At 39.1% G+C, this 21880-nt stretch overlaps 1 protein-coding gene across 2 annotated transcripts in view; it reads left to right on the top strand.

Annotated features, from left to right (window-relative positions):
- Positions 1–21880, top strand: part of cabp1b (calcium binding protein 1b) — a 69432-nt gene that overhangs the window by 27209 nt on the left and 20343 nt on the right. The window contains exons 1-2 of one of the 2 annotated variants that reach the window (XM_061926974.2): positions 5381–5876; positions 19249–19416. The exons of the other annotated variant lie outside the window; for it this stretch is intronic. Of the exons in view, the coding sequence (XP_061782958.1) occupies positions 5835–5876; positions 19249–19416 (210 nt within the window). The 5' untranslated portion in view covers positions 5381–5834. Of the gene's footprint in view, positions 1–5380; positions 5877–19248; positions 19417–21880 lie in introns of those variants that run through there. 2 annotated transcript variants of the gene reach the window in all.

Genomic DNA, 21880 nt, shown 5'->3' with positions numbered 1-21880 from the left:
CAAAATAAATTTAAAAAAAACCCATCTATGTCGTGCGTGCATTACGACCGTGCTGCTTTTATTTTGAAAAGTGTTATTTGTATTACTTCCGTGTGGACGTATGCTCGTGCGCGATTGTGAGTGAATGTGAACAGTGGCAATCACAAATTACAAAATAAAAAAAATAAAAAACCATCTATGTCGTGCGTGCATTACAACCGTGCTGCTTTTATTTTGAAAAGTGTTATTTGTATGACTTCCGTGTGGACGTATGCTCGTGCGCGACTGTGAGTGAACGTGAACAGCGGCAATCACAAATGACAAAATAAATTTAAAAAAAAACATCTATGTCGTGCGTGCATTACAACCGTGCTGCTTTTATTTTGAAAAGTGTTATTTGTATTACTTCCGTGTGGACGTATGCTCGTGCGCGATTGTGAGTGAATGTGAACAGCGGCAATCACAAATTACAAAATCAATTTAAAAAAAAACATCTATGTCGTGCGTGCATTACAACCGTGCTGCTTTTATTTTGAAAAGTGTTATTTGTATGACTTCCGTGTGGACGTATGCTCGTGCGCGATTGTGAGTGAATGTGAACAGCGGCAATCACAAATTACAAAATAAATTAAAAAAAAAACATCTATGTTGAGCTTCAGCTGAAGAACGGAACGGCCGACTTTGACTGTTTTTCGCTGGCTTTGGATGAGAGCTGCGATGTACGTGACACCGCCCAGCTGCTCATCTTCTTACGTGGGATAACTGCAGACTTTCAAATCACGGACTAGCTGGCAGCCATGCAGTCCATTAAAGAGACAACCACAGGTAATGACTTGTTCACATAGGTAAATGCGTGTTTGGACATGTTCGGACTGAAATGGGACAAGCTGGCAGGTGTGACAACAGATGGTTGTCCAAATCTGACGGGGAAAAAATGTTGGACTTTTAAAGAGGATGCAGGATAAAGTGAACAGACAGAATTCAATTTGGACTCAATATATTGAGGAGAGTCGCCCGGACATTGTGTCCTTCTGCAATCTCCAGCACGCTCTGCCTAGAGATTGCACTCCTCCTTCTTTATTTGACTTCCTCCGACCACCTGACCACCGCTTCCACTTCCAGAGGGAAGTGGGTCGTAAACAGCGTTGCCTTTGGTTACAGAATAGTTCAAAAGAAGAGGTCGTTAAATAGTTCAAAAAGAGTTCCATAAAACACTTCAAAGAGAGTTCGTAAAATACTTCAAAAAGAGTTTGTCTGGAAATTGGGCAGATCCTGCCATCTGTCCGCTTTGAAGTCCTTGGGTTAGAACAATATATTTCTGTTGATTACCATACATGAGAGAAAACCCTTCATGTGGCTCTCCCCCTTACACAGTGGAGTTTTACGAGCATTCTTCTTGGTAGGTTTCAAAGACAGCTCCCGTCCCCCTGCTAGGAACTCAATGGAATACAACGTTTTTGCGATAATTTAGAAGCAATTATTCTAACAAGGCGCACTTAAAATCCTTTCATTTTCTCAAAAATCGACAGTGCGCCTTATAACCCGGTGCGGAATAATTCTGGTTGTGCTTACCGACCTCAAAGCAATTTTATTTGGTACATGGTGTCATGATAAGTGTGGCCAGTAGGTGGCAGTCACACATAAGAGATACGTGTAGACTGCAATATGAGGCCAGTAAACAACACCAAAACTTTAAATGTTCCATTGAAAATAAAGAACATTACACACGGCACTCAAAAATCTGTCAAAATGTTTTAGTACGACTTTGAAGCCGCGCCGCTTGATGGATTGTCGGCGCATTACGGCTACCGTAGTCAGAGGTACGAGTATTACTATGGTGTGTGTATAAGGACCACAAAATGGCACCCATTAGCAGACATATTATCTGGCGTTTTGTTTCACAATATTACGCAAAGCCAACTTTTGCTACCTTATGGTACTTCCTGATCTGTATTTGAGATCTGCATAAATCCTGAAAATTTGCGCAAGCCCGCCACTGTAGTCCGTGCTGACGCCGTAGTCGATAAGCCTAGTGGTTAGAGCATACTTGCCAACCCTCCCGGATTTTCCGGGAGACTCCCGAAATTCAGCGCCTCTCCCGAAAACCTCCCGGGACAAATTTTCTCCCGAAAAACCTCCCGAAATTCAGGCGGAGCTGGAAGCCACGCCCCCTCCAGCTCCACGCGGACCTGAGTGACGTCAGGTGCGCAACACCACGTAAAATCGTTGGCCAACCAAAAAGTAACCCCAGTACGCTATAGCCAACATTCACCAGGAGATGGCAACAGACAAACATAAATAATAACTCTATTACATTATTCCCCTTTTAGAAATGTATAGAAGTTACTCAAAATAAATAAACAACCCAACCAAAAAATGCAGCAGCTCCATTAAAAAACTGTACTTAAGCCACATTCTTTTTTTTTTTTTTTAGTGCTGAACTCTTACCCCTCATTTGTAAAAAAAAAAAAAAAAAACATGCTTATTATACAAACAGTATTTGTACACCTTTAACACACATTTTTATACTGTCTTCAGAGATTCAGTTTTTTTGGTGGTACTCGAAACCTTTCTGGGTACCTGCGAAAGGGTGTTCAGCATGGTTAGAAAAATAGTGACTGAGAATAGAACAAGGATGGACAATTCAACCCTTAACTCAACAATGAGTAGATGAGTGTTATGTGTGTGTATATGTGTAAATAAATGAACACTGAAATTCAAGTATTTCTTTTATATATATATATATATATATATATATATATATATATATATATATATATATATATATATATATATATATATATATATATATATAATAAAATAAATATATATACAGCTAGAATTCACTGAAAGTCAAGTATTTCTTATATATATATATATATATATATATGAAATACTTGATTGACTTGGTGAATTCTAGCTGTAAATATACTCCTCCCCTCTTAGCCCCGCCCCCAACCACGCCCCCGCCCCGACCACGCCCCCCCCAACACCCCACCCCCCACCTCCGGAAATCGGAGGTCTCAAGGTTGGCAAGTATGAGTGTAGTGTAAGACAATTAAAAATTGTTAAAAATAGACAGTTAAAAATAAAACCATCAAAAGCAATCTGCTTTTGTATAAAGTTAAGTTAAGTTAAATTAAATCATTATTGTTATTATTAGGGACCGAATGTCCCTTTGGGACAGAGGACCCTATTGTATTTCGTGCGTTTTATTATTATTATTATTCCGCCGCCTCTTTGAGCTGTAATTTGACCGCTTTAACATGCTTCAAAACTCACCATATTTGACACACAGTTCAGGACTGGCGAAAATTGCCATTTAATAAAAAAACCAAACCCCAAAACTCAAAATTGCGCTCTAGCGCTCCCTAGGAAAAAACACAGACAAAACTGCTTGTAACTTCCGGTAGGAATGTCGTAGAGACGTGAAACAAAAACTTCTATGTAGGTCTGACTTAGACCTAGATTTCATACATCGACCTCCTTCAGCAAAAATCAACAGGAAGTTGGCAATTCCCCCTTCAAAACAAAAGTTTTGTAAAAACAGTCACTTTTGCCTCTTTGAGCTGTAATTTGACCCCCTTAACATGCTTCAAAACTCACCAAACTGGACACACACATCAGGACTGGCAAAAATTGCGATCTAATGAAAAAAAAACAACAACCCCAAAACACTAAATTGCGCTCTAGCGCCCCCTAGGAAGAAAACACAGACACAACTGCTCCTAGGAAGAAAACTCAGACACAACTGCCTGTAATAGGAATGTCTTAGAGACATGAAACAAAAACCTCTATGTAGGTCTCACTTAGACCTACATTTCATATACTGACAACCCCCAGCAAAAATCAACAGGAAGTTTGCAATTCCCCCTTCAAGACAAAAGCTTTGTAAAAAAAACGGTCACCTTTTTTCAAACACTATCTCCTCTGAGCGCGTTTGTCGTGTCGCCTTCAAACTAGCACAGGAGAGGGATTGAACCCTTCTGATTAAAAGTTGACCAAAGAATTGTATTTACTGCTTCGGTTTTGTTTTTATGTGCCGTCAAAGTCGGTCCCGTCCATCGCTGCTTGCAGCTTTAATTTATTATTATTATTTATCTTACGGTGTATCAAAAATAATTTGAGCAAAATGTAATTGAAATATTGTCGGTGTGGCCCTCCAGCAGTGCTCAGGTTGCTCATGCGGCCCCTGGTTAAAAATAATAATAATAATAATAACAAGTCACCTTTAGGGGACCTCTGACGGTATGGGGACAAAAAAAACAGGTCCCCTAAAGGGAAACCTTTTTAAATGATTCTGAGGATCATGTCATATTTAATTTGACCTTTTTTTTAAATGGTCCTCAGTAGTCACGTACACATTTGTGTGAATTATGCACAATTATTTAAATTATGAACTCTTTTTCCCCAGTAAGAATGATCAGCACTTTACTTCATCAATCCAGAGATTTAAAGACGTGTATGAGCTACACCATTTTTGTATGCCTCCACAACCTGTAGAAAGGGTGGTCCCCACAAGTCATGATCAAAACCTTGGTCCCCATTCCAAATGATAACCAGTGTGTGTGTGTGTGTGTGTGTGTGTGTGTGTGTGTTGTATTTCTACCCTTCTTGAAACATGAAGAAGGAAAAGTATCTTCCATATGAGGAGGTGTGAACAAGTGATGACATAAATCAATAACATTGGATCTAATAGACAATGTCTCATTTGCACCCTTGCTGGTCAAAATGAGGGTTGTCCCAAAAATTGACTCTGTTGCAAGTCTTGTGTGTTCTTTGTAACATGTTTGTGTGGGTTTTGGCGATTTAGTTTTGTTTTAATATATATTATTAATGTTGTAAATACAAATCTTTATATATCTAGAAAGGCTGGTCCTAAAGTGTGTGTGTGTGTGTGTGTGTGTGTGTGTGTGTGTGTGTGTGTGTGTGTGTGTGTGTGTGTGTGTGTGTGTGTGTGTGTGTGTGTGTGTGTGTGTGTGTGTGTGTGTTCTTGTATTTCTGCCCTTCTTGAAACATGAAGAAGGATAAGTATCTTCCATATGAGGAGGTGTGAACAAGTGATGACGTAAATCAATAACATTGGATCTAATAGACAATGTCTCATTTGTGGTGACATCTATCAATTTTAGGGTTGGTCCCAAAAATTGACTCTGTTGCAAGTCTCGTGTGTTCTTTGTAATGTGTTTGTGTGGGTTTTGGCGATTGAGGGTTTTTTTATATATATTATTAATGTTGTAAATACAAATCATTATATATGTAGAAAGGCTGGTCCTAAAGTGTGTGTGTGTGTGTGTGTGTGTGTGTGTGTGTGTGTGTGTGTGTGTGTGTGTGTGTGTGTGTGCGTGCGTGTGCGTGTGTGTGTGTGTGTGTGTTTGTATCCATGCGTTTGGATTAGCCTCTGCGACGTCTTGCTGAGGGGAAGGTAATGTGCGCATCCCAAAGAGCTCCTGCTGCTTCTGTGGAATTTGCATAGATTTGGTAAAGCGAGGAAAAGAGAGCGAGCGAGAGAGAGAGAGAGGAGAGGGGTGGTTGGGGGGAAGGGGGGCGAGGCTACAAAGCGGCGTGGAAGAGGACGGAATGAACAAGCGATCTTTTCCGCTCGCTCCGTGTGCATCTTGCTCTGCGTCCCGCGGTCCTTCCTGCCTTCTCCCCGTCCCTCTCCTCTGCATTTCCTCCTCCTCCTCCTCCCCTCACATGTCCTCTCCTGTCAGTCAGTGAGACCTCCTCCTCGCCATCCTTGCCCCATGCATGCCCGGGCACACGTGCACCCGCGTGGCACCCGCACGCACACGCACACGCACACGCGCATCAGGGAGACCACATAAGGCGAGACCGCCGCTCGGACCGTGGCGATGGGCAACTCTGTGAAGTCGCTCAAAATCTTCACCAAGAAGGTAAGCGCCGCTCCGCTCTTTGGCTCCCTCAACATCATCTTTGACCTTTCACCGCATGACACCCCACAACATCATCTCTTTCTGCATCATTAACCTTTCACCCCATGACACCCCACAACACCATCTCTTTCTGCATCATTAACCTTTCACCCCATGACACCCCACAACACCATCTCTTTCTGTTTGACCTTTCACCCCATGACACCCCACAACACCATCTCTTTCTGTTTGATCTTTCACCCCATGACACCCCACAACATCATCTCTTTCTGCATCTTTGACCTTTCACCCCATGACACCCCACAACATCATCTCTTTCTGCATCATTAACCGTTCACCCCATGACACCCCACAACATCATCTCTTTCTGTTTGACCTTTCACCCCATGACACCCCACAACATCATCTCTTTCTGCATCATTGACCTTTCACCCCATGACACCCCACAACATCATCTCTTTCTGCATCTTTGACCTTTCACCCCATGACACCCCACAACATCATCTTTCTGTTTGATCTTTCACCCTATGACACCCCACAACATCATCTCTTTCTGTTTAACCTTTCACCCCATGACACCCCACAACATCATCTCTTTCTGTTTGACCTTTTACCCCATGACACCCCACAACATCATCTCTTTCCGTTTGACCTTTCACCCCATGACACCCCACAACATCATCTCTTTCTGTTTGACCTTTCACCCCATGACACCCCACAACATCATCTTTCTGTTTGATCTTTCACCCCATGACATCCCACAACATCATGTCTTTCTGCATCATTGACCTTTCACCCCATGACACCCCACAACATCATCTTTCTGTTTGACCTTTCCCCCATGACACCCCACAACATCATCTTTCTGTTTGACCTTTCACCCCATGACACCCCACAATATCATCTCTTTCTGCACGTTTGACCTTTCACCCCATGACACCCCACAACAACATCATCTTTCTGTTTGACCTTTCACCCCATGACACCCCACAACATCATCTTTCTGTTTGACCTTTCACCCCATGACACCCCACAACAACATCATCTTTCTGTTTGACCTTTCACCCCATGACACCCCACAACATCATCTTTCTGCATCTTTGACCTTTCACCCCATGACACCCCACAATATCATCTCTTTCTGCACGTTTGACCTTTCACCCCATGACACCCCAACCTGCCCTTTGACTGGACTCGAATGGGTGTTGTTGACAGATGTGGTTTATGACCCAGGGACCAGACTTGACCTTCTCTTCCAGTCTTGTGTGCACAAAGTGTGACATGAAGGTTCTGTCATGCCTTCTAGAATGATACTGACCAATAACCTCAGACATGAAAACAAAAGCTATTTATTTTACATGGATCAAAGATCTTTTATATGACAGGAGCGCTCCGCTGTTTCTAAGGATCCCCTGCAAACATCATTGTCAAAGAACCTCTATATAACAGGAGCACTCTGCTGTTTTTAAGGATCTTCTGCAAACATCCTAGTCAAAGATCCTCTATATAATAGGAGCACTCTGCTGTTTTTAAGGATCTTCTGCAAACATTCTAGTCAAAGATCTTCTAAATGACAGGAACACTCTACTGTTATTGGATCTACTGCTAAGATCCTAGACAAAGATCCTGTATCTGACACGAGCCCTCTACTGTTTTTAATGATCTTCTGCAAACATCCTAGTCAAAGATACTCTATATAACAGGAGCACTCTGCTGTTTTCAAGGATCTTCTGCAAACATCCTAGTCAAAGATCTTCTATATAAAAGGAACACTTTACTGTTATTGGATCTATTGCAAACATCCTAGTCAAAGATCCTGTGTCTGACACAAGCCCTCTACTGTTTTCAATGATCTTCTGCAAACATCCTAGTCAAAGATCCTCTGAATAACAGGAGCACTGTACTGTTTTTAAGGATCTTCTGCAAACATCCTAGTCAAAGATCTTCTATATGACAGGAACGCTCTATTGTTATTGGATGTATTGCAAACATCCTAGTCAAAGATCCTCTATGTGACAGGAGTGCTCTGTTGTTCTTACTGATCCCCTGCAAACATCCTAGTCAAAGATCCTCTAAATAACAGGAGCACTCTGCTGTTTTTAAGGATCTTCTGCAAATATCCTAGTCAAAGATGAACGCTTTACTGTTATTGGATCTATTGCAAACATCCTAGTCAAAGATTTTGTATCTGACACGAGCCCTCTAATGTTTTTAATGATCTTATGCAAACATCCTAGTCAAAGATTATGTATATAACAGGAGCACTCTGCTGTTTTTAAGGATCTACTGCAAACACCCGAGTCAATGATTCTTTATGTGACAGGAGCGCTCTGCTGTTTTTAAGGATTTTCTGCAAACATCCTCGTCAAAGATCTTTTATATGACAGGAACACTCTATTGTTTTTGGATCTATTGCAAACATCCTAGTCAAAGATCCTGTATCTGACACAAGCCCTGTACTGTTTTTAATGATATTCTGAAAACATCCTAGTCAAAGATCCTGTATATAACAGGAGCACTCTGCTGTTTTTAAGGATCTTCTGCAAACATCCTAGTCAAAGATCTTCTATATGACAGGAACGCTCTACTGTTATTGGATCTATTGCAAACATCCTAGTCAAAGATCTTCTATATGACAGGAACGCTCTACTGTTATTGGATCTACTGCAAACATCCTAGTCAAAGATCTTCTATATAACAGGAACACTTTACTGTTATTGGATCTATTGCAAACATCCTAGTCAAAGATCCTGTATCTGACACGAGCCCTCTACTGTTTTTAATGATCTTCTGCAAACATCCTAGTCAAAGATCCTCTATATAACAGGAGCACTCCGCTGTTTTTAAGGATCTACTGCAAACACCTGAGTCAATTATTCTTTATGTGACAGTAGTGCTCTGCTGTTTTTAAGGATCTTCTGCAAACATCCGAGTCAAAGATCCTCTATATAACAGGAGCACTCTGCTGTTTTTAAGAATCTTCTGCAAACATCCTAGTCAAAGATCCGCTATATAACAGGAGCACTCTGCTATTTTTGAGGATCTTCTGCAATCATCCTCGTGAAAGAGCCTCCATATAACAGGAGCACTCAGCTGTTTTTAAGGATCTACTGCAAACACCTGAGTCAAAGATCTTTTACATGACAGGAGTGCTTCGCTGTTTCTAGGGATTGACTGCAAACATCCTATTTAAACATCCTCTGTAGTGCTCTGCTGCTCTTAAGGATCTTCTGCAAACATCCTAGTCAAAGATCCTCTATATGACAGGAGCACTCTGCTGTTTTAAGGATCTACTGCAAACATTCCCTTCAAAGATCCTCTATATAACAGGAGTGCTTTGCAATTTTTAAGGATGTTCTGCAAATATCCTAGTCAAAGATTTTCTATAGGACAAGAGCGCTCTGCTGTTTTTTAAGGAATCTTCTGCAAACATTCCAGTCAAAGATCTTGTATATGACATGAGCGCTCTACTGTTTTTAAGGATCTTCTGCAAACATTCTAGTCAAAGATCCTCTATATGACAGGAGTGCTTTGCTTTTTTTAAGGAATCTTCTGCAAATATCCTTGTCAAAGATCCTCTCTATAAGAGGAGTGCTCTGCTGTTTTTAAGGATTTTCTGCAAACATCCTATTCAAAGATCCTCTATGTGACAGGAGCGGTCTACTGTTTTTGGATGTACTGCGACCATCAAAGATCCTCTACATGACAGGAGTGCTCTGCTGTTTTTAAGGATTTTCTGCAAACATCCTAGTCAAAGATCCTGTATATCACAGGAATGCTTTGCAATTTTAAAGGATTTATTGCAAACATCCTTGTCAAAGATCCTCTATATGACAAGAGTGCTCTGTTGTTTTTAAGGACTCTTCTGCAAACATTCTTGTCAAAGATCCTCTATATGACAGGAGTGCTCTGCTGTTTTTAGGGATTTTCTGCGAACACCCTTGTCAAAGATCCTCTGTATGACAGGAGGGCTTTGCTGTTTTTAAGGATTTTCTGCAAACATCCTATTCAAAGATCCTCTATGTGACAGGAGCGGTCTACTGTTTTTGGATGTACTGCGACCATCAAAGATCCTCTACATGACAGGAGTGCTCTGCTGTTTTTAAGGATTTTCTGCAAACATCCTAGTCAAAGATCCTGTATATCACAGGAATGCTTTGCAATTTTTAAGGATTTATTGCAAACATCCTTGTCAAAGATCCTCTATATGACAAGAGTGCTCTGTTGTTTTTAAGGACTCTTCTGCAAACATTCTTGTCAAAGATCCTCTATATGACAGGAGTGCTCTGCTGTTTTTAGGGATTTTCTGCAAACACCCTTGTCAAAGATCCTCTGTATGACAGGAGGGCTTTGCTGTTTTTAAGGATTTTCTGCAAACATCCTATTCAAAGATCCTCTATGTGACAGGAGCGATCTACTGTTTTTGGATGTACTGTGACCATCAAAGATCCTCTACGTGACAGGAGTGCTCTGCTGTTTTTAAGGATTTTCTGCAAACCTCCTAGTCAAAGATCCTGTATATCACAAGAATGCTTTGCAATTTTTAAGGATTTATTGCAAACATCCTTGTCAAAGATCCTCTATACGACAAGAGTGCTCTGTTGTTTTTAAGGACTCTTCTGCAAACATTATTGTCAAAGATCCTCTATATGACAGGAGTGCTCTGCTGTTTTTAGGGATTTTCTGCAAACATCCTAGTCAAAGATCCTGTATATCACAGGAATGCTTTGCAATTTTTAAGGATTTATTGCAAACATCCTTGTCAAAGATCCTCTATACGACAAGAGTGCTCTGTTGTTTTTAAGGACTCTTCTGCAAACATTCTTGTCAAAGATCCTCTATATGACAGGAGTGCTCTGCTGTTTTTAAGTATTTTCTGCAAACATCCTAGTCAAAGATCCTGTATATCACAGGAATGCTTTGCAATTTTTAAGGATTTATTGCAAACATCCTTGTCAAAGATCCTCTATATGACAAGAGTGCTCTGTTGTTTTTAAGGGCTCTTCTGCAAACATTCTTGTCAAAGATCCTCTATATGACAGGAGTGCTCTGCTGTTTTTAGGGTTTTTCTGCGAACACCCTTGTCAAAGATCCTCTGTATGACAGGAGGGCTTTGCTGTTTTTAAGGATTTTCTACAAACCTCCTATTCAAAGATCCTCTATGTGACAGGAGCGGTCTATTGTTTTTGGATGTACTTCAAAGATCCTTTACATCATTGGAGTGCTCTGCTGTTTTTAAGGATCTTCTGCAAACATCCTAGTCAAAGATCCTGTATATAACAGGAGCACTCTGCTGTTTTAAGGATCTACTGCAAACACCTGAGTCAAAGATGCTCTACTTTTAAGTGAGTACTGCAAAGTAGTCCCCTAAATGTGCCGTATAGAGGATCTTTGACAAGGGTGTTTGCAATAGTCACTTCAAAGTAGCAGAACACTTGTGTATAATAGAGGATCTTTGATTTGCTTGTTTGCAGTAGTAGCATGAAACGGAGCACTACTCTCATATACAGCAGTGTTTCTCAACCATAGGGCCGGGGCCCATTGTTGGGCTGCGAGCGCCCCCTGGAGGGCCGCTATAAATAGATCTTGTTTCCCAGCTGTGGTACCCTGGGTACTCACTTGTAATACTTTGTTTGACCACTTGTGGCAGTAATGACTATCACACAGAATAAGTTTGGCGCTAAAGTCATAAAGAAGTACGATAAACTAAGTTACTACTTCCTGTAGTATTACTGCACTTATTGAAGTAGTGCAATGAACTAAGTTACTACTTCCTGTAGTATTACTGCACTTATTGAAGTAGTGCAATGAACTAAGTTACTACTTCCTGTAATATTACTGCACTTATTGAAGTAGTGCAATAAACTAAGTTACTACTTCCTGTAGTATTACTGCACTTATTGAAGTAGTGCAATAAACTCAATTACTACTTCCTGTAGTATTACTGCACTTATTGAAGTAGTGCAATAAACTAAGTTACTACTTCCTGTAATATTACTGCACTTATTGCAATAAACTAAGTTACTACTTCCTGTGATATTACTGCACTTATTGCAATAAACTAAGTCACTACTTCCTGTTGTATTACTGCACTAATTGCAGTAGCGCAATAAACTAAGTTACTACTTCCTGTAGTATCACTGCACTTATTGCAGTAGTGCAATACACTAAGTTACTACTTCCTGTAATATTACTGCACTTATTGAAGTAGTGCAATAAACTAAGTTACTACTTCCTGTAGTATTACTGCACTTATTGAAGTAGTGCAATAAACTAAGTTACTACTTCCTGTAGTATTACTGCACTTATTGAAGTAGTGCAATAAACTAAGTTACTACTTCCTGTAGTATTACTGCACTTATTGAAGTAGTGCAATAAACTAAGTTACTACTTCCTGTAGTATTACTGCACTTATTGAAGTAGTGCAATAAACTAAGTTACTACTTCCTGTAGTATTACTGCACTTATTGAAGTAGTGCAATAAACTAAGTTACTACTTCCTGTAGTATTACTGCATTTATTGAAGTAGTGCAATAAACTAAGTTACTACTTCCTGTAGTATTACTGCACTTATTGAAGTAGTGCAATAAACTAAGTTACTACTTCCTGTAGTATTACTGCACTTATTGAAGTAGTGCAATAAACTAAGTTACTACTTCCTGTAGTATTACTGCACGTATTGCTGTAGTGCAATAAACTAAGTTACTACTTCCTGGAGTATTACTGCACTTATTCCAATAAACTAAGTTACTACTTCCTGGAGTATTACTGCACTTATTGCAATAAACTAAGTTACTTCTTCCTGGAGTATTACTGCACTTATTGCAATAAACTAAGTTACTTCTTCCTGTAATATTACTGCACTTATTGCAGTAGTGCAATAAACTAGGTTACTACTTCCTGTAGTATTACTGCACTTATTCCAATAAACTAAGTTACTTCTTCCTGTAGTATTACTGCACTTATTGAAGTAGTGCAATAAACTAAGTTACTACTTCCTGTAATATTACTGCACTTATTGCAGTAGTGCAATAAACTAAGTTACTACTTCCTGTAGTATTACTGCACTTATTGAAGTAGTGCAATAAACTAAGTTACTACTTCCTGTAATATTACTGCACTTATTGCAGTAGTGCAATAAACTAAGTTACTACTTCCTGTAGTATTACTGCACTTATTCCAATAAACTAAGTTACTTCTTCCTGTAGTATTACTGCACTTATTGCAGTAGTGCAATAAACTAAGTTACTACTTCCTGTAGTATTACTGCATTTATTCCAATAAACTAAGTTACTTCTTCCTGTAGTATTACTGCACTTATTGCAGTAGTGCAATAAACTAAGTTACTACTTCCTGTCGTGTTACTGCACTTATTGCTGTAGTGCAATAAACTAAGTTACTACTTCCTGTAGTATTACTGCACTTATTGAAGTAGTGCAATAAACTAAGTTACTACTTCCTGTAGTATTACTGCACTTATTCCAATAAATTAAGTTACTTCTTCCTGTAGTATTACTGCATTTATTGAAGTAGTGCAATAAACTAAGTTACTACTTCCTGTAGTATCACTGCACTTATTGCAGTAGTGCAATAAACTAAGTTACTACTTCCTGTAGTATTACTGCACTTATTGCAATAAACTAAGTTACTATTTCCTGTAATATTACTGTACTTATTGAAGTAGTGCAATACATTAAGTTACTATTTCCTGTAGTATCACTGCACTTATTGCAGTAGTGCAATAAACTAAGTTACTACTTTTTGTAGTATTACTACACTTCAAGATTCAAGATCAAGATTCAAGATGCTTTATTATTGTCCATTCTTTAACATGTACAAGACATATAAGAACTGAAATTACATTTCCGGCACAGTCCCACTAAGAGCAGACATACGTTACAAGGGGGACAAGACGGGTTCGCCGACGGTTCAGCCACATACGTATTTGAATTCATTAATTTTAAATGATCATAATAATTCATTTAAAATGACCATATTTAATTATTAAAATAATTACTTGTTTATCAACAACTTTAGCATTTTATTCATTACATTTTGAAGCTCTCAGAAGCCAAGTTATGTTATATTCCTTAAGATTTATTTATGCAAGTTTGAAGTATCAATTATCTAAACGCAGTTTTGTTTGCATACTTTCAGGATGTATATATATATATATATATATATATATATATATATATATATATATATATATATATATATATATATATATATATATATATATATATATATATATATATATATATACATATATATATATGTATGAAATACTTGACTTGGTGAATTCTAGCTGTCAATATACTCCTCCCCTCTTAACCACGCCCCCCCTCAACCACGCCCCCATCCCGACCACGCCCCCCATCCCCCCACCTCCCGAAATCGGAGGTCTCAAGGTTGGCAAGTATGGATTAAGATGTTGTTTTCTTCGAGCAGTCATGACAATGACATTCCTGCTCTGTGTCCGTGCTGGCTCTCTCAACTTCAATTTAATTCTTCCTTCTCAGCAAGCTTCTCCATGATGAGATCCATTTTGCGATTCAAATCAGAAATCGCCACAGTCTGTGTTCTCACAGCCCGACCCAATCCTTCCATTGGGATGAACAGCCGTTGGGCTCCTTGAGTGGCTGCCATCGTCTTCCGAATTTGACGATACACCAGAGCAATGTCCAGCCCAATCAGCAGGTTCCCCGCCATCACGGTTCCGAATAAGTAGATGTCTTCCACGTCCTCGATGGAAAGGAGTTAGTACTTAGTGTAGTATTACTGCACTTATTGCAATAGTACTTGGAAGTTGTCCTGGCTGGAGAACTTAGTCTTCTTCTGCAGGCCGCGTGCTGCATCCAGTGTGTTACGTAACCTTCCCTGCGTGGCTGCAGAGTACTGTTGTGGCACGCTGGCGTGGCAAACGTGGCAGTGCCATGCATCACTTGGTCAGATTAGCCAGTGGGCATTGAGCCGCTGCAGCGAGGCCCAGGATGGACGTGGCAGCAGATGGAGTGTAAAGGTCGTCTGAAGACATCGCCATACTTGCTACTTTCACTGCAGGCTCTTCGTACAAATATGCATATTATTATTATTATTCTCACCATCGCAACTTTAGACAATATATTTATTTTCTGCAATCCACCACAGACAAAGCTCTTTTTAATGAACCGCTAATTGGTTGGTCTTGCAGGCAACCTTGTCTGCCTTCTGGTTGATGAGCTCATTAAATAAAAAGCCGGCTGCACAAAAACTCTCTCAAATGTGCACAATCAAAAACATTTGTTTGTATCTTCCATTATTTCGTGAGCACGACAACAACACAGCACACATGCTCGTCAAAGATCCTCTATATGACAGCGTTTTTAAGGACCCACTGCAAAAACACATGTCAAAGATTCCCCTCATGACAGGAGTACTCTGCTGTTATTATGAATTTAATGTGAAAGCACTAATCAAAGATCCTCAATATGACAGGAGCACTCTTTTGTTTTAAGGCCTTAGTACAAAACCAAAAACAAATCAAAGATCCTCAATAGACATGAGTTATCTGTTGTTTTAAAGGTATTAGTACAAACAACACTAAAAACCACTAATCAAAGATCCTATATTTCACAGGAGCACTCTTCTGTTTCAAGGTCTTAGTACAAAATAAATAATCAAAGATCTTCTATAGACAAGACAAGACAATGGTTTTTAAATGTCTTAGTACAAAAAAGAACACCAATCAAATATCCTTAGTAGACAAGAGTGCTCTGCTGTTTTAAAGGTATTGGTACAAAAAAGAACACTAATCAAACATCCTCAGTAGACAAGAGTGCTCTGTTGTTTTAAAGGTCTAGTTAAAAAAAAAAAAAAAACACTAATCAAGGCGTACGTTTCTGTTTTAAGGCCTTAGTACAAAAAACAAATCAAAGATCCTCTATAGCCAAGAGTGCTCTGCTGTTTTAAAGGTATTGGTACACAAAACAACACTAATCAAAGATCCTTAGTAGACAAGAGTGCTCTGCTGTTTTAAAGGTTTTAGTACAAAAAAAAAACCACAAATCAAAGATCCTCAGTAGACAAAAGTGTTCTGCTGTTTTAAAGGTCTTAGTACCAAAAAAACCCCACTAATGAAAGATCCTCAATATGACAGGAGTACTTTTCTGTTTTAAGGCCTTAGTACAAAAAACAAATCAAAGATCCTCTATAGACAAGAGTGCTCTGCTGTTTTAAAGGTATTGGTACAAAAAACAACACTAATCAAAGATCCTTAGTAGACAAGAGTGCTCTGTTGTTTTAAAGGTCCTAGTACAAAAAAGAACACTAATCAAAGATCCTCAGTAGACAAGAGTGCTCTGTTGTTTTAAAGGTCTAGTAAAAAAACCCCAAAAAAACACACTAATCAAAGATCCTCAATGTGACAGGCGTACGTTTCTGTTTTAAGGCCTTAGTACAAAAAAACAAATCAAAGATCCTCTATAGACAAGAGTGCTCTGCTGTTTTAAAGGTATTGGTACAAAAAACAACACTAATCAAAGATCCTTAGTAGACAAGAGTGCTCTGTTGTTTTAAAGGTTTTAGTACAAAAAAAACACTAATCAAAGATCCTCAGTAGACAAGAGTGCTCTGCTGTTTTAAAGGTCTTAGTACCAAAAACAAAACACTAATGAAAGATCCTCAATATGACAGGAGTACTTTTCTGTTTTAAGGACTTAGTACAAAAACAAATCAAAGATCCTCTATAGACAAGAGTGCTCTGCTGTTTTAAAGGTCCTAGTACAAAAAAGAACACTAATCAAAGATCCTCAGTAGACAAGAGTGCTCTGTTGTTTTAAAGGTCTAGTAAAAAAAAAAAAAAAAAACACTAATCAAAGATCCTCAATGTGACAGGCGTACGTTTCTGTTTTAAGGCCTTAGTACAAAAAACAAATCAAAGATCCTCTATAGGCAAGAGTGCTCTGCTGTTTTAAAGGTATTGGTACACAAAACAACACTAATCAAAGATCCTTAGTAGACAAGAGTGCTCTGCTGTTTTAAAGGTTTTAGTACAAAAAAAACACAAATCGAAGATCTTTAGTAGACAAGAGTGCTCTGCTGTTTTAAAGGTCTTAGTACCAAAAAAAAACACTAATGAAAGATCCTCAATATGACAGGAGTACTTTTCTGTTGTAAGGCCTTAGTACAAAAACCAAATTAAAGATCCTTGTATAGACAAGAGTGCTCTGCTGTTTTAAAGGTATTGGTACACAAAACAACACTAATCAAAGATCCTTAGTAGACAAGAGTGCTCTGCTGTTTTAAAAGTTTTAGTACAAAAAAAAACACTAATCAAAGATCCTCAGTAGACAAAAGTGCTCTGCTGTTTTAAAGGTCTTAGTACCAAAAAAAACCCACTAATGAAAGATCCTCAATATGACAGGAGTACTTTTCTGTTTTAAGGCCTTAGTACAAAAAACAAATCAAAGATCCTCTATAGACAAGAGTGCTCTGCTGTTTTAAAGGTATTGGTACACAAAACAACACTAATCAAAGATCCTTAGTAGACAAGAGTGCTCTACTGTTTTAAAAGTTTTAGTACAAAAAAAAACACTAATCAAAGATCCTCAGTAGACAAGAGTGCTCTGTTGTTTTAAAGGTCTAGTAAAAAAAAACAAAAAAAAAACACACTAATCAAAGATCCTCAATGTGACAGGCGTACGTTTCTGTTTTAAGGCCTTAGTACAAAAAACAAATCAAAGATCCTCTATAGACAAGAGTGCTCTGCTGTTTTAAATGTATTGGTACAAAAAAGAACACTAATCAAAGATCCTTAGTAGACAAGAGTGCTCTGCTGTTTTAAAGGTTTTAGTACAAAAAAACACTAATCAAAGATCCTCAGTAGACAAGAGTGCTCTGCTGTTTTAAAGGTCTTAGTACCAAAAAAAAAACCACTAATGAAAGATCCTCAATATGACAGGAGTATTTTTCTGTTTTAAGGCCTTAGTACAAAAACAAATCAAAGATCCTCTATAGAAAAGAGTGCTCTGCTGTTTTAAAGGTCTTAGTACAAAAAAGAACACTAATCAAAGATCCTCAGTAGACAAGAGTGCTCTGTTGTTTTAAAGGTATAGTAAAAAAAAAACCAAAACAAAAACACACTAATCAAAGATCCTCTATAGAAAAGAGTGCTCTGCTGTTTTAAAGGTTTTAGTACCAAAAAAAACACTAATCAAAGATCCTCAGTAGACAAGAGTGCTCTGCTGTTTTAAAGGTCTTAGTACCAAAAAAACCCACTAATGGAAGATCCTCAATATGACAGGAGTATTTTTCTGTTTTAAGGCCTTAGTGCAAAAAAACTAATCAAAGATCCTCTATAGACAAGAGTGCTCTACTGTTTTAAAGGTCATAGTACAAAAAAGAACACTAATCAAAGATCCTCGGTCGACAAGAGTACTCTGCTGTTTTAAAGGTCTTACTACAAAAAAGAACACTAATCAAAAATCCTCAGTAGACAAGAGTGCTCTGCTGTTTTAAAGGTCTTAGTACAAAAAAGAACACTAATCAAAGATCCTCGGTCGACAAGAGTACTCTGCTGTTTTAAAGGTCTTACTACAAAAAAGAACACTAATTAAAGATCCTCAGTAGACAAGAGTGCTCTGCTGTTTTAAAGGTCTTAGTACAAAAAAGAACACTAATCAAAGATCCTCAGTAAACAAGAGTGCTCTGCTGTTTTAAAGGTCTTAGTAAAATAAAATAAAAAATAATAATCAAAGATCCTCAATATGACAGGCGTATGTTTCTGTTTTAAGGCCTTAGTACAAAAAACAAATCAAAGATCCTCTATAGACAAGAGTGCTCTGTTGTTCTAAAGGTATTAGTACAAAACACACTATTCAAAGATCCTCAATATGACAGGGGAACTCTTAACTAATCAAAGATCCTCTCTATGACAGGAGTGCTCCCTCCTCCCTGTCCTTTCTTATCGGTGTGAAGCTGACGGTTGCTGGTGAATTCTGCCTAGCAACAAGTGATTAAAACTGAGACCATGTGATCAACTTTTGCACGGAGGGTCGCCATTGGTTGAGAAGAAAGGTGTTTGGTTGTTGTTATAGTTTGACACATTTTTGTTGACGAATTCTGCCTAGCAACAAGTGATTAAAACTGAGACCATGTGATCAACTTTTGCACGGAGCGTCGCCATTGGTTGAGAAGAAAGGTGTTTGGATGTTGTTATTATTTGACGCCATTTTTGTTGACGACGGACACGACTGACACCCCCCCACCCCCCCCCCCCACCCCCCACCCCCCACACCCAGACCCTCCATGGCTCCGCCCACTCCCCCATGTTGACGCCACGTGAGTCCCGGTCCCGCTTGTCTTCATGCATGTCCACTGCTTGCTGATCCAGGACCAGAAGAAGAACTACAAAGCGGTGCAGTCCTGTGAGGAGGGGGGCTCAGGGGGGGGCTATCTGGAGCCGCTAGTGGCCCTGGCCCAGAGCGGCGCCAACATGCACAACGTGCTGGGGCCCGCCTGCATCTTCCTGCGCAAGGGCTTCGCTGAGAGCCGGCAGGCTGTACGTAAGTCCACAACGTGTTCGCACGTGTTGCATGCTGGGAGATTAGAATAGGAAAAGATGGCGGCATTGTGGCGGGAAACGCTTTGTGGCGTGTCCAAAAAAAAAAAAAGATAGAGGTTTCTCCGCAGGTGTATTCCGTCGTACTTATATAATTACAGCCAAGGTGTGTTTTTAAATGATACGCTCCTGTCATGTCTGTATTATCATGTTTTGTTTTAAGTCATGTTTTGTTTAGTTTCTGTCTTTTCACTCCCTTGTCTGGTCACCATAGCAACCATTAGTTTTCACCTGTCACGTCACGCACCTGTTTCACGTTTTGAGTCACGCACCTGCTTTCACTAATCATGTCCATAGTATTTAAGTTCATTCATGTTCTGTTGTTCGTCCTGACGACCTCACCACATTTAGGCTCTGTCCATTTTTTTTCATGTCCATCGTTCACGCTGCTCCTTTTTTGTCCACGCCAAGTAAGTTTTCTTTATTCAAGCCATAGTTTGCAAGTTTTGTTTAATTGTTCATAGTTTATTCTCCGCCACTGTGCGCGCTTTTTGTTTGATCCTTTTTTTTGTATTTATAGTTAATAAATAAATCATGTACCTTCATTCCCGTCTCGCCCGTGCCAACTTTCCGTTGCATCCCGGAAAAGCAAACTCCCAAGATCAAGTCGTGACAGCTCCAAGTCTGTGGAACGCTCTCCCTGACCACCTGAGGGCACCACAGACTGTGAATGCTTCTAAAAAAAGGCTTAAAAACGCTTCTTTTAAAAAAAAAATCCTTTCTTTAGATATATGCGTGCTAGTTCTAGTTTTTATTTTTATTTATTTTATTATCTTTTTATTAACTTTGAGGTTGTTTGCCTAATGGAAAGTGCTTTTTACAAATAAAATATATTATTATTATTATTATATATTACATATATTCATTCTAATAATGATTCGGAGTGCATGAGAAAGTGGAAAGCTCTTTTTGACCACATGTATTAATTAGTACATGTTTACAACGGCTTAGTCATTGTCAACAACAATATATAAAGCCCATATAGTTATTTATTTTATTTTATTTTATTTTTTTAAACACCACCAGGAGGTTGCCCACAGCCACAGCTTTTCATGCCAATGTTGTTTTTAATTACAGGCCGCACTAGTTATATAGGAGGTGTTAATAGTAGCGTTTTTGTAACATGTTTATGATATTGTGTCATACTCTGTTGTCATTGTTGTATTCCTATTTTTCCACAATGATACTTTATTAGGGCCCGCATGGCCCATTGCATAAGGACTCCCTTTGGGAGTCCTTATGCAATGGGACATAAGGACCTATTGAATTTGTAAGGTTTTATTATTATTATACCGGCCGCCTCTTTGAGCACTAATTTGACCCACTTAACATGCTTCAAAACTCACCATATTTGACCCACACATCAGGACCTGCGAAAATGGTCTTTTAATGAAAAAACCGAACCCCAAAACTCAAAATTGCGCTCTAGCGCCCCCTAGGAAAGAAAAAAAACTAGACTGCCTGTAACTCCCACTAGGAAGGTCGGAAAGACATGAAACAAAATTCTCTATGTAGGTCTGACTTAGACCTAGATTTCATAATTGTACATCCTTGGGCAGAAATCAACAGGAAGTTGGCAATTCCCCCTTCAAGACAAAAAAAGTACTAAAAACAGTCACTTTTGCCTCTTTGAGATGTAATTTGACCCCCTTAACATGCTTCAAAACTCACCAAACTGAACACACACATCAGGACTGGCAAAAATTGCGATCTACTAAAAAACCTAACCCCAAATCTCAACATTGCGCTCTAGCGCAATTTTTGAATAAAACGCTGAAAAAACTGCTCCTCGGAAGAAAAAAATGACACAACTGCCTGTAACTCCCACTGGGAAGGTAGGAGAGACATGAAACAAAATCCTCTCCGTAGGTCTCACTTAGACCTACATTTCATAAATTGACAACCCCCAGCAAAAATCTACAAGAAGCTTGCTATTCCCCCTTCAACACAACATTTTTGTAAAAACCGGTCACCTTTCTTCAAACATTATCTCCTCTGAGCGCGTTTGTTGTTTCGGCTTCAAACTAACACAGGAGAGAGATTGAACCCTTCTGATTAAAAGTTGGCGAAAGAGTTTTGATACCTGCTCCGGTTTTGATTTTATGACCCTTCAAAGAACCTCTGCGCTGATGCTGCTGTTTTTTCAAGATGGCTGCTTAAAAGCAGGCAGCACCAGCGTGCCTACACAATGCAGACAAGGTAGGTACACTAGACAAAAGTATTGGGACAATTCGGACTAAAAGTAGACAAAAGTATTGGGACACTTATGACTACCACTGGACAAAAGTATTGGGACACATAGCACGAAAACTGGACAAAAGTATTGGGACACTTGGGACTACAACTTGACAAAAGTATTGGGACACTTATGACCAAAACTGGACAAAAGTATTGGGACACTTAC

This window comes from Nerophis lumbriciformis, linkage group LG32 (genome assembly GCF_033978685.3).
Source record: "Nerophis lumbriciformis linkage group LG32, RoL_Nlum_v2.1, whole genome shotgun sequence".
Classification (NCBI taxonomy): domain Eukaryota; kingdom Metazoa; phylum Chordata; class Actinopteri; order Syngnathiformes; family Syngnathidae; genus Nerophis; species Nerophis lumbriciformis.
The sequence above is the reverse complement of the archived record's forward strand: the minus strand, read 5'-3'. Positions and strand labels throughout refer to the sequence as shown.